Genomic DNA, 13,545 nt, shown 5'->3' with positions numbered 1-13,545 from the left:
TCTGCACATGGGACAGGGTGACTGCACTGTGTTAAGGAGAGGATGACCGGGCCATTTATTGCGAGATTTTGGGGAACAACCTCCTTCCCTCAGTTAGAGCATTGAAGATGGGTATATATATACAGTGCCCTCCACAAAATTCTCCTTTTTTTTTTTAAACAACATAGAACCCAAATGCAAAAAAAGAGAAAAATCCAACCTTTTATTTAAGTACATTACTTTGGTGGTAAAAAAAATCACACATTTAGAAAAGAAAAAAAAAACTTGAAATCATGTGTGCCACAATTACTGGCACCCCTAACAATTCCTCTGAAAAATTTAATTTTTTTTTTTTTTAAATATATTTTTCTGTAGTTGCTAAGGTTGGTCAGGGTATCTAAGGACTTTTAATTAGTAATTCATGATTTCCTGTTTCCCTGGGGTATAAATATGACGTGACACAGAGGCCTAATTCTCTTACCCATTTGTCAACATGGCAAAGACAAGAGAACACACCATTCAAGTAAGGCAGATGTGTGTCGACCTTCATAAGACAGGCAATGGCTACAAGAAAATAGCCACTCGCCTTAACTTGCCGGTATCTACAGTCAGAGGAATCATTAAGAAGTTTAAAACAACTGGAACAGTGACAAGCAAGGCTGGAAGAGGTCCCAAGTTTATCTTGCCACAACGCACAGTGAGGAGGATGGTAAGAGAAGTAAAAAAATTTCCCAAGCTCACCGTCACAGAATTGCATCAAAGAGTGGCATCTTGGGGTCACAGAGTCTCCAAAACAACGATCAGACGCTCTCTACATGCCAACAAGATGTTTGGGAGGCATGCAAGGAAAAAGCCTTTTCTCACTAACACTCACAAGCGTAAACGTCTGGAGTTTGCTAAGCGGTACTGGGACTTCAACTGGGATCGTGTGCTTTGGTCAGATGAGACTAAGATTGAGCTTTTGGCAACAAACACTCTAAGTGGGTCTGGCGAAACAAAAGATGAGTATGCCGAAAAGCACCTCATGCCCACCGTGAAGTATGGTGGAGGATCTGTGATGCTGTGGGCCTGTTTCTCTTCAAATGGCCCTGGGAACCTTGTTAGGGTGCATGGCATTATGAACGCTTTGAAGTACCAGGATATTTTAAATAAAAACCTGATGGCCTCTGCCAGAAAGCTGAAGATGGGTCGTCATTGGGTCTTTCAGCAGGATAATGATCCAAAACATGTGGCAAAATCTACACAAAAGTGGTTCAGCAGTCACAAACTCAAGGTCCTCACATGGCCATCTCAGTCCCCAGACCTCAACCCAATCGAAAACCGGTGGGGCGAGCTAAAGAGAAGAGTGCATAAGAGAGGACCCAGGACACTGGATGATCTAGAAAGATTGTGCAAAGAAGAATGGTCAAAATCCTCTCTCTGTGTTCTCCAATCTTGTGAAATGTTATAGGAGGAGATTAAGTGCTGTCTTGTTGGCAAAAGGAGGTTGTACAAAGTATTAACATCAGGGTGCCAATAATTGTGGCACACATGATTTCAAGTTTTTTTTTTTTCTAAATGTGTGATTTTTACCACCAAAGTAATGTACTTAAATAAAAGGTTGGATTTTTCCTCTTTTTTTGCATTTGGGTTCTATGTTGTTTTAAAAAAGGAGAATTTTTGAAGTCCACGACCACATCTTAAACAGGGGTGCCAATAATTGTGGAGGGCACTGTATGTATATATATATATATATATATATATATATATATATATATATATATATATATATATATATATATATATATATATTTACTTAAAGCCCAGGACACACTAAGCCTATGGTCACAATGTCGGGTGGTTTTTAAACGCCGGGTTTATTTTTTTCTGCATCAGCTGTGTTTAGCTGTGTGAGAAAGAAAACTTCCATATACATACATACATATACATGTGTGTGTGTATGTATGTGTGTATATATATACAGTGCAGACCAAAAGTTTGGACACACCTTCTCATTCAAAGAGTTTTCTTTATTTTTAATGAATATGAAAATTGTAGATTCAAAGTAGCCACCGTTTGCTTAGATTACTGCTTTGCACACTCTTGGCATTCTCTTGATGCCTACTTTGAAGAACCTACAATATGACATATTTTCAGTTGTTTCACACTTTTTTGTTATGTATATAATTCCACATGTGTTAATTCATAGTTTTGATGCCTTCAGTGTGAATCTACAATTTTCATAGTCATGAAAATAAAGAAAACTGTTTGAATGAGCAGGTGTGTCCAAACTTTTGGTCTGTACTGTATATACAATATATATAAATTTTTGGTCTGTACTGTGTATATATATATATATATATATATATATATATATATATATATATATATATATATATATATATATATATATATATATACTGTATATTCTCATACAGTATATATTCCTATCCAATACAGACAAAAGAAATACACAGTTCATAAGTGTTTATATATTCATATTCATGATATTTGTATTTAAAAGCTTAAAAGCAATTGGACATGTTAGTAAATATAATAATTAATTATTAATTAATAATTAATTATTGGATGCAAATCTTTTTGCCAATAAATACTGTACCTGAAGTTTAGACTCTAAAACTCTTATTATTATTATTGTTATTATTATTATTATTATTATAATCATCACTATTTGTAGCCTGTGAGCTGTGTAGAATGTTTAATAAATAATGATCAATTTCAGCACATTATTGTTGCAGAAGAATGCATAAAGTACTCCTTTGATCGACAGATAATATACACATATATATCTTGCTTCCCATGCAATAATCTTGCACCTGTGACATCAGCAATGGGAGGAGAAATGTAGAGAATGCATCTCGTTAGACACCCACAAGCTTCAACACTTTGTGAAAAACAAAGTAATTAGTGTGGTGCGAAATGTAAAAAGGCATGTGGTATATAGCTAGATACTTCACACGACTTCCTCATATCACTTGAGTGGTTACAATGCCTAAGCCTCTGAGACAGAACCTGAGAGAGGAAACCAAGCTAGAACGGACACAATACGGAGCAGGTAGTGTTGTATATTTGTTCATTCTACAATTAACTGGTTGTAGTTACACAGTAACTCGTAAGGAGAAGTTGGATTGTGTGCTGTTTTGCAGAAGTGGATCTTAAATTAGAGCTGTAATAAGTTGTTCAAATAAAGGATGAGGTTTTGATTTCTTGTTTAAATGTAGAATATACAGAAAACACATACACACACATATAAATAAATAACAAAAACCTAGCAGGTACAAGTGAATTTAGTTGATGTTTACATCAATTGTTCAGTTCTATTCAGTTTGATTTGCGTAGTGCTTACTAACAATGAACATTGTCAAAAAGTAACACATATTAAACCTTCGAATGAAGTAAAATTCTGATTCTAACCGTGTCATTGTCGTTTGAGCATTTTTGAAAAGCACAAATTTTACAAACTAGAGTTGATAACAAATTGTGCAATAAACAAAATAAATCCAGAGAGCAGCTGTAAAAGTTAATAAGCAAAGTCAGGGGATAATTCAGTGTTTTGGTTCAAGTCTGGTTAAGTCTGCAGAGACTCTGGTAAGCATTCTTTACCACTGTGCTGGGCAGAAAAGCATCTCAATTACTGTATGCACAGCACATTTACCCTGAAAGCAGATGGGTTACAACTACAGAAGACCACACTGAATTTTCACTCCGACGCTCACACAATGCTTTTTTGAAACTGAACACTTTCAGTTAACCTGTGCCTGAGATTAGAAGAACAGATAACAAACGCGTTTCTATTTTAGCAGCCAGATAATGTTTAATAAAGACAAAAATAAAGTGGGGTATTTTTGTCTCGTTTTCCTGTATAATGAGCTATCTGTGTAACTGCACACTCTGCTCCTCACACCCAAGGGTATGACATTATAAAGCTAAGCCGCATGTTACTAAGCGTCATTAAAACTATGATGTTCATGTCGGTGACATTTTCTCACATGCTGTTGTCATGCTGATAAAACCTGAGATATGACATCGTTTTCTCACTGATTTCCATCGCATACCTGTTCGGCCTCAGGCTGCCATGGAAACGCATATCCATGGTAACTGTGTCACTACCCCTTTGGTGTGTTTGTAATGCAGGGCAGTACGGATGATAGGTATGACACGATGGTATCAGAGTCTTGAGCTCAACACACATACATTCACACGTGCAGGCAAATTTAACGTGCTTTTTCACCAACCCAGCTTATTTAGGTTTGTGAGGTTATATATGTATTTATGTGGAAAATATTATTTTCGGTAATTTTTTTTTTTTTTATTCATATTTAAATTTTCGTGTGTGTGTGTGTGTTAAATGATCTTGAATGTCAGGAGAATTGTAGATTAGTCTCACTGACAAGAAACCACACACATACATATACATGAATACGAATACATTTGTTCTCTAAGCATCGACTTGATTTACAGGTGAATTTTTACACTTGTACGTTGTAGAGCAGTGTGTGTGTGTGTGTGTGTGTGTGTGTGTGTGTGTGTGTGTGTGTGTGTCAACCCTGACTGACCTTGTGTATCTGTATTCCAGCAATCCAGAAGGATTTACAGGAGTCCTCATGTAACTTCACTAGGTCATGGATTTAGAATCTCCTGGAGGCTAAAATTATTTTTAAGCATTTTAGTCATTTAAGTTTTATTAGCTACTAAATTAGCCACATAAATATTTATATAACTAGAATGTCTTGACACTGGTGTATGTGTGTTTATGAGTGATTTCTGTTTTTCTTGTTTCTAATCCTTTGTTCACACATTAAATTAAAACGAGAGCGGGGGAGCTCAGAAGTCAGACTGTCCCAGATATCACCGAGAATTTAATTAGTGATCGGAAATCTCTGGAGAGCTCTTACTTCCACAAGATTCGGAATTAGCTTTGCTGTACAGCTGACTTTATTATTCCTCAGGCTTACACATAATCTGTCCATCCAGCATTCTTTCTCTATCTCTCTCACTCTCTGTCCCTCCTTTGTCTTTAAACCCTCCCTATCCCCATAACAGTTCCATTACGTCATCTTAGGAAGCATTCTATATATTCGAAAGTATGCGGACACCTGGCCCGTATGTGAAAGCGGCGCTATTGTCTCACCACCATCCTGACCCAGTTTGTTTGTGAGTGTTTTTACATATAAATAGTGTGAATATTGCTAATTCATACTCTGAATTGCTATTTGGTGCATAGGATCAAGCTTTCTTCCATACAAGCTTTCTTCCATACTTGTCTATCTGGAAAGGTTTCACCACAGCCCTCAGCCTGGGGCTCATTCATTTCCTCCAAAACCTGTGGAGGCAGAGAGATCTCTGGAGAGGCAGAGAGACCTCAAACAATCAAAAAGTTTGGTATAAGTATCTGAAAGTATAAGTATCTGAAATTTCTTTGGATACCTTCTGCAGATATGGTAGCAACAGTCTGTATGACAATCTGCAGTATATTGTAAACAGCAACATCGCAAATCAGGCTGTATTTATTTAAATGTGGATTTTATATTTTTTTTTTTACATTTGTGCTATATGCTATTACGCATCGATCTTTTATCAGTCGCACTTCTTCATGTGACACTCATTCAGTCGACCAAACTTGAAATTGTGGAGCATAGCTGAATAGGGGTGTCTCCGGTTTAGGACTTACACGCCCATGTTTATTCTTTCCTGGGAGGACGAGGACACGCTAAGTACAGCGCAAAAACGATGCACTGAAAAACAATCAAAAATGAATTTACAGAATGAAATCGGAATAGAACATAATCTCCCAGACATTGTTAAATATTTTAATCTCTACCGCCCAGATGCTCCTGTGTGAAACTTGAATCTGTTACGGGGTGGTTGGATTTATTCACACACGTTAATAATATTTATAAAAAGCTTTTTTCTTTTCACATTTTTATTTACAACATAATTATAACAGGCTGTATAGTATCTTATTATGGAACAAACGGTAATTCTATGTGAAATCAGACATTGAGCATCCCCATATAACCAAAATGGCTCCTTCTATCGCAGCATCGAAGCTTTGACTATTCTATTTTGTTGCGCCGGGTTTGCGGTATCATGTCTCACGTACTTTAAATGGAAATCAATGAAACGAAAAGTGTCATGTGACCGCAGCTTAACTCAGGCTATTCCCTTGTCAGCAACTTGACATTTCTCATTCCCAAAGCTAGTTTCGAACGCATTTTGAAATGAGCTTTACTGGGTTTTATGGACTCCAGGGGTGTGTCCCTGTGCTTTATATTCAGTAAAAATGCTTTTTTTTATTTTTAAGAAAAATGAAAATAAATTATTTGCTGTAAATACATCCTCCACTCTTAGAGCACAGGTTTTGGCAAAACAAAATGGAAATAAAATATGTAATAATAATAATGTAATGCCATAAATTAACATTCACTCGTTCAAAAACTTGTACATCAATGGAGACAAGGGACAATGTAATGATTTTACTGCCATTTGCTCTGCCAGCACAATTATTTCATTCTTTATGGTTGGAAAAAAACAGTTTGTGTTTTAAGTTCCATTATAAAACATTACGATATGTACGACTGCATCAAGATTGATTTTGAAAATCAAATGTAATCACAATGTCTGTAGAGATTTCTAATCATTTTTCCTGTCTTTACTGCTCTATAAGCCAAAAAGTGGCAAAAGATTCTCCAATCTGCCATTTTTTTCATGTGTGTATGCTTTTGAATGTCTCAAGTTTACCCTTCTGCATCATGAAGTAGCCAACGAATTGTGATATTCTGAAGTTCCTTGTTTTATTTTAGGCCATGACATGTACAGATTCATCATTCTCAAGCACTAAACCTGATGAACATTTTGATTTGTTACAGAGAAAGCGGGCAATGCGAGCTGCTTCCCCTCCAAATCCCTCGATGAAGAGGAGGCTTGTGTGGGGGTGAAGATTGCTGAGGCACAAGGTAAAACTTTCGAATGCTTCTCTCCCTCTCTGTTCTTATTAATACCCTCTCTGTTTCTCTTGAGAGAATCTACATCTGTGAACAGACACTGCTATGAACTATCATTTAGAGCAAAGTGATGCTAAAGAGTCTTCTTTTCTCCCGCTAACAGCACAATGAGCGAGTAGAAGAAACAAATTTGGAATGACTGATAGTTGAGCAGATATCAACTCAATGGTATCCCTCGTCTCACAAAAGTAATGATTGTCAAGTGCTCCCGGTACAATTTTTTCAAATGAATGGTGTTTTTCTCTCTCTGTCTTAGCTGACAATAGCATATCTTTTTGATTTATCCCACCGAAAGCTTTGGGCTAAAAAATTGCCAGAAAAACACCTTCAAAAGTGAAAAATGTTTTCCAGTTCATTCGAATTATTAAAAAAAAATTAGTCTGCACAAGTATTCATTAGCATTAGGTTTTACAGTAATCATCAAGGGCTTGGGGGTACGTGTAGGAGGAGTTTTAGTTTGGTTACAGGATGTTGACACTTTGGTTTATGGTATACTTTTTATTAATTTAATAGTAATTTATTTATTATTCTCCATTGTAACTAACACAGAAGAGAGTCAGGTGGGTTACACTGGTGATATAATTTTTTTCTCTAATATATAAACATTTTCTACTTGAAAGATGTCCACAGTAGCAAAATTTCCTCATGAAGGACCAGTGATATTCTAATATTAAGCCAAGCGAAGATTGTATGTTCTGGAGTGAAAAACTTAAAGCAGTAAATATAAATTAGGAATGTATAGTATGTTTCAGGGTACATAAAGAGTATGTCAGTTTGTAATGCCCCCATGGCATCCTGATCGAAATGAACTTGAATCACAAGAGGATTTGAGATTTTTGACACTTTACCAACTTCATGCTAAATGCTTTTTTTGTTATAGTAGATAAAAGCTTATTTATGTAATTCATCTTTTTTATCTGTAAGCAAGCCCACATCATTTATTGAAACTAGGTGTTTGGTCTATTCTATATACTGTAGCTGTCATATGTTCACTGACTAGTTTGTTTCTGAATTCTGTTATATGACTTTATAATGCTTTATAATCTTGGACTGAATGTGAACTTCCTCTATCCAATGAGTTGATAATCTCCACATTAATAAATGTGGGATAAAAAAATCAGTCAGATAAAAAAAATGTTTTGTAGTTTATATAACACTGTTTATGCATGGGTTCCCTGGTGGTCTAGTGGTTCGATCCCCGGTCAGGGAACCAACCCCAGCCACTCTTAGTGCCGTTTCCAAACCAGGATAAATGGGGAGGGTTGCTTTAGGAAGGGCATCCAGCGTAAAAACGTGCCAAATCAAACATGCGGATTATCCCTGATGGGAAAAGCTGAAAGAAAGTTTAAAACACTGTTTATGCATATTTTTACTGCTAATAAGCCATGTTGCATATTCAGGTCAAATACTGAAGATTCTTTTCAAATTACATAGGCGTGTACGGTTCATTCCTTGGAGGTTTGTCTGATCATGTTATCAGATCTGTTAATCATCCAGTTTGCAGGACAGAAACAGCCGAATAAAGTTTCACCTGTGAATTCAGAAACTGCGATCTAAATTAAAATCAGTTTCACTATAATTAAATTGACAGATTTTGAAAGAAGTGTTTGGGGCATTAAACTGTAGATCATAACTTAGGGCCAACTCAAAATGTGCTCATTTCCAATAGATCACAAATTTACATTTGTAACCATGTTGCTTTACATGAGAACAGTTTTTCGGGGGTTTATTTCAATGGTGGTGAATATTTATGTAGTAACAACTTTTATTACTATTAGTATAATTCTTAGTATCATTCTAGTACTAAGAAGTAGTAGAAGTAGTAGTAAACAGTTTTGTAGCGTATATGTATTTTTACCTACATAATTTTTATATTATTGCCCAGCATGTGTAGATGCATATCATGACATATAATCCCAATAGATCCATTTCAGCTAAGGGTTGTAATACTACAAAACGTGGGAATGTCCAAAGGGCAATATTTTGTATATATACAGTTTGAAGCCTTAATTTGATATGCATTCAATCCATTTCTACATGCAGAATATCAAAAAAATGCCAATCAGTTGATGTTGTTAGTCACTAGACAGATTTTTTTGCTCCCACTTGACCTTGGACCAATACCTCATTTAAAAAAAAAAAAAAAGGCATAACTTTAACTACAAAAAAAAGAGAACATTTTCCTTGCCAATTCCTACCTGAAATCTCAAAATGGTCTCCTTGAAGGTGAGTTCAGCAGATTATGTCAAATAAATGGCTGCTCACATCATCATCAGTAAACAAAGTAACACGTTTAAACACTAAGTACAGGTACAGTGTATGCAGAAAGTATTAACATCCCTTCACTTTTTCCAAATTTTATGTTACAGTCTTATTCCAAAATAGATTAAATTCATTATTTTCCTCATAATTTTGTGAGTTTGAAATCTTTGCAAATGTATTAAAAATACATACACAAGGCATGTGAAAATTTGTATTTATTTATTTATTTTTTTTTTAAGTATTCACGGCCTGACATGACCCTTGAAACTGAGTTCAGGTGCATCCTGTTTTTATTGATCATCCCTGAAATGTCTCTACAACTTGATTGGAGTCCACCTGTGGTTAAATTCAGTTGATTGGACATAATTTGGAAAGGAACACACCTGTCTATACAGGTGTCTATATGAGGTCCCACATTTAACATTGCATGTCAGCGCACAAACCTAACCATGAAGTCCAAGGAATTGTCTGTAGACCATAGAGACAGTACTGTATCGAGGCACAGATCTGAGGAAGGGTACAGAAAAAACTATGCAGCATTGAAGGTTCCAGTGAGCACAGTGGGCCTCCATCATCCATAAATGGAAGAAGTTTGGAATCACCAGGATCTTCCTATTGCGGGCCGCCCGGCCAAACCGAGCAATCGAGGGAGATGGGTCTTAGTCAGGGAGGTGATGAAGAACCCAGTGGTCACTCTGTAGAAGCTCCAGCATTTCTCTTTGTAGAGAGGAGAAACTTCTAGAAGAATAACTATCTCTGCAGCACTCCGCCTTTACGTATGGCCAGACGGAAGCCACTCCTCAGTAAAAGACATATGACACTAAAAAGACACAAAGGCACCTAAAACGTGACTGTAAAAAGGACATTGCTCATCTTAAATTCCAGTTCTCCTGTTAGCTCTCACTCTTCAGTGTTCTGGATTGTTTAAAGACTATAATCATACTCTTGATGTCACCCAAATGAGGATGGGTTCCCCTTTTGAGTCTGGTTCCTCTCAAGGTTTCTACCTCATAACATCTAAGGGAGTTTTTCCTTGCCACAGTCGCCATGGCTGCTAATCAGGGATAAATACACATCGTTCACTTTAACTGTTCAATTCTGTAAAGCTGCTTAGAGACAATGTTTGTTGTGAAAAGCACTATAAAATATAAACTTGACTTGACTTTACTTGAAAGGCTCTCAGACCATGAGAAACAAAGCTTGAACTTTTCAGCCTGAATGCCAAGCATCATGTCTTAAGGAAACCAGGCACTGCTCATCACCTGGCCAATACCATTCCTTCAGTGAAGCATGGTGGTGGCAGCATCATGCTGTAGGGATGATTTTCAGCAGCAGGAAATGGGAGACTAGTCAGGATTGAGGAAAAGATGAATGCAGCAATGTACAGAGACTCATTGATGAAAACCTGATGAATGCAGCAATGTACAGAGACTCATTGATGAAAACCTGGGGTGACGCTTCATCTTCCAACAGGACAACAACTCTAAGCACACAGCCAAGATAACAATAGAGTGGCTACGGGATGACTCTTTGAATGTCCTTGCGTGGCTCAGCCAGAGCCCAGACTTGAACCCAATTGAACATTTCTGGAGAGATCTGAAAATGGCTGTGCATCAACGCTCCCCATTCAACCTGATGGAGCTTGAGAGGTTCTGCAAAGAAGAATGTGAGAAACTGCCCAAAAATAGGTGCCAAGCTTCTAGAATCATACTCAAAAAGACTTGAGGCTGTAATTGGTGCCAAAGTGCTTCAACAAAGTATTGACAAAGGCTGTAAATACTTACGTACTTGTGATTTATTTTTGTTGTTGTTTGTTTTTATTTATAAATTTGCAAAGATTTAAAACAAACTTCTTTTACGTTGTCATTATGGGGTATTGTTTGTAGAATTTGAGAAAAAAAATTAATTTAATATATTTTGGAATAAGGCTATGACATACAATGTGGAAAACTTCAAGCAAAGTGTCCACATGAAGTGAAAGTGTTACAGTTTGTTGCAGTATTGTTAATCATTAGGCAATCAGTTAGTCAAAGTGCATGTATTGGACTAAATAAAGACCTACTGCAAATGATAAACAGATTTGATATCAAAATAGAACTGGTGTGACCAGATTCACAAACTATATATAGAAAAAAGAGCATGTTTATGTGTATTATATAAAGGGATGGGTATGAAGCAAATATAGCATTCAGCAGTGAATTTATTCTATAATTTTTGTTGTTGTTGTAGTTGTAAGATAGCAGAATTAAGAGTAATGCATATTCTATGGGCTGCTTCCAAACCAGGTGTGACATGAAGGACATGAAAATAAACTCACTGGCTTTTTTAAGCAAAAAGTTTGAATTACATTTTTGTTTGAAATTATTTGCTTGTAATTGTTTTGTGTACAGTTGATCCATACTGTGTAAAAGATATCGATCAATGAGAATAAACACATGGCCTATTCCATTATTTGATTGACAGTTAATCCATTATGATAAGGACCATGAAACACAAAAATAATTTGTAAAATGAATGAAGATTAAAGACTATTTCAGGAAATAATAATAATAATAACCAGGCTAATGTCATAATGATATTTTAATTCATGCTATCATTTAGTTAATAATCTACTGTTTTATTTTCTGTTTTATTTTGTCAAATCGCCATTGTCCTGCAACTCTCACACTGGTGTCTTATACAGAACTGAAGTCTGTTTTTGTGTCATGACTAATGGGCCACTTCCTTGTTCTTAGTCATACTGAAAATGCAAGTGCATAACACAGAGAGACATGTATGCATGTTTATATTTTTTATCTTTAATTTTCAACTGGCAGATAGATTTTGTGGTATTTGTGGTTTAGTTCAGTTTTTTTTAGATAATACAGTATAGGAATAAGAGCATCATAAAGGAAATGAGTGAAGAGAAGTGCACAAAGTGTTTACCCACTGTTAAATATAGAACTATAGTTTTGTGAACAGTAGACAATAGGCCTTATCATCATCACTGATATACTGTTTTACTACATGCTGGTTTAAATGAAACTATGAGTTAACCATTTTTTTTTTTTGTAAGTTCTTGTTTTATATTCTATTGATAAAGTAAGTTTCTGGTGAAAATTTAATGGTTTTAAATGGTACTACTTTTTACATTATTTACGCTATTTACCAGATGCCCCGATCAGGACCAACTTAAAAATGATTTCATTTATAACTGCACTGAGCAGTTAAGGGTCTTCTCCAAGGGCCCAGCTTGGTGGTGCTTTGATTTGAACTCACGAGCTGATCAGAAGTCCTATGCCTAAACCACTGAGCTACCACTTCCCCTAAACTACATTCATGCACTAATAAATGGATTGGACCATCTGAACCATGCAGTTTGGTTATTAGTGTTTAAGTGATATGACCTGTTTGAGTTGTGCAGAGGTAGTGAAGTCCCACATCTTGTAACTAGATTAGATCAGAAGTTTGCGTTTTTACAAATACTTTAAAAAAAAAAAAACTAATCTGATGGACAGACAGACAGACAGACAGACAGACAGACAGACAGACAGACAGACAGACAGACAGACAGACAGACAGACAGATAGATAGATAGATAGAAACTGTAACTTGATGCTGCTCCACCTGATATCTGAAATCCACTTGAAATCCATGAGCAATTTCACACGCAAATTGAATGATGAAACATCTACATTGTATTTGGTATCGAAAATCAGTATAGGATTTATTTTCTATATTTATTTCTAAATCTGGTTATGCCACAACACATTTTATTAGACGAGCGTGTGACTTTATATCAAGTTCAGAACACTGCCTTTCGCATGGTTGAACTTGTGAAATGTTGTTCATTCTCTATGTTACTACCACAATGAAAATGAACTGGAAATACAGTATTACAATACACAATAGAAGTCAATGAGCATCAAGTCACTCAGTCGTTTTGTCCTTTTCATACAACTCTAGAATGAAATAGCATCTCTAGAACTATCAGCAAATCAATGGTCAAAGTAATATCACATTTTTTTCCATTCTGAAGTTTGATGTGAGCATCAGAATCTTTACCTAGCGATTTATCTGGGGAGATGTTTTTTTGGTGCTGCAGCATCATTGACTGATTAGACAATAGCACTATTTTTTGGTCCTAATATTGTGGCTGGTGTGGGTTTCATATGAAAAAATATCTTAATATTTCTCCATATCTTAATATTTTAGCTAGCCATTTTGATCTTCACTCAGACTAAACTTCACAACTGAAATATGAGGCAATCTAGATGCATATGTGAGCATGGAGCATTATATATAGATTGTATCAGATATA

The 13,545-nt window shown here is 35.9% G+C and overlaps 1 protein-coding gene across 3 annotated transcripts in view; it reads left to right on the top strand.

Moving 5' to 3' along the window:
• fgd4a (FYVE, RhoGEF and PH domain containing 4a) overlaps positions 1-13,545 on the top strand; it is a 75,111-nt gene that overhangs the window by 30,097 nt on the left and 31,469 nt on the right. For 2 of the 3 annotated variants that reach the window (XM_046864331.1, XM_046864333.1), the window contains exon 2: positions 6,849-6,935. In XM_046864331.1, the coding sequence (XP_046720287.1) occupies positions 6,849-6,935 (87 nt within the window). Of the gene's footprint in view, positions 1-2,918; positions 3,035-6,848; positions 6,936-13,545 lie in introns of those variants that run through there. The other variant, XM_046864332.1, reaches the window with a different exon arrangement.

Source organism: Silurus meridionalis, chromosome 13 (assembly GCF_014805685.1).
Source record: "Silurus meridionalis isolate SWU-2019-XX chromosome 13, ASM1480568v1, whole genome shotgun sequence".
NCBI classification, from domain to species: Eukaryota; Metazoa; Chordata; class Actinopteri; order Siluriformes; family Siluridae; genus Silurus; species Silurus meridionalis.
Note: the sequence above shows the minus strand (reverse complement) of the source record. Positions and strands in the feature narration are given on the sequence as shown.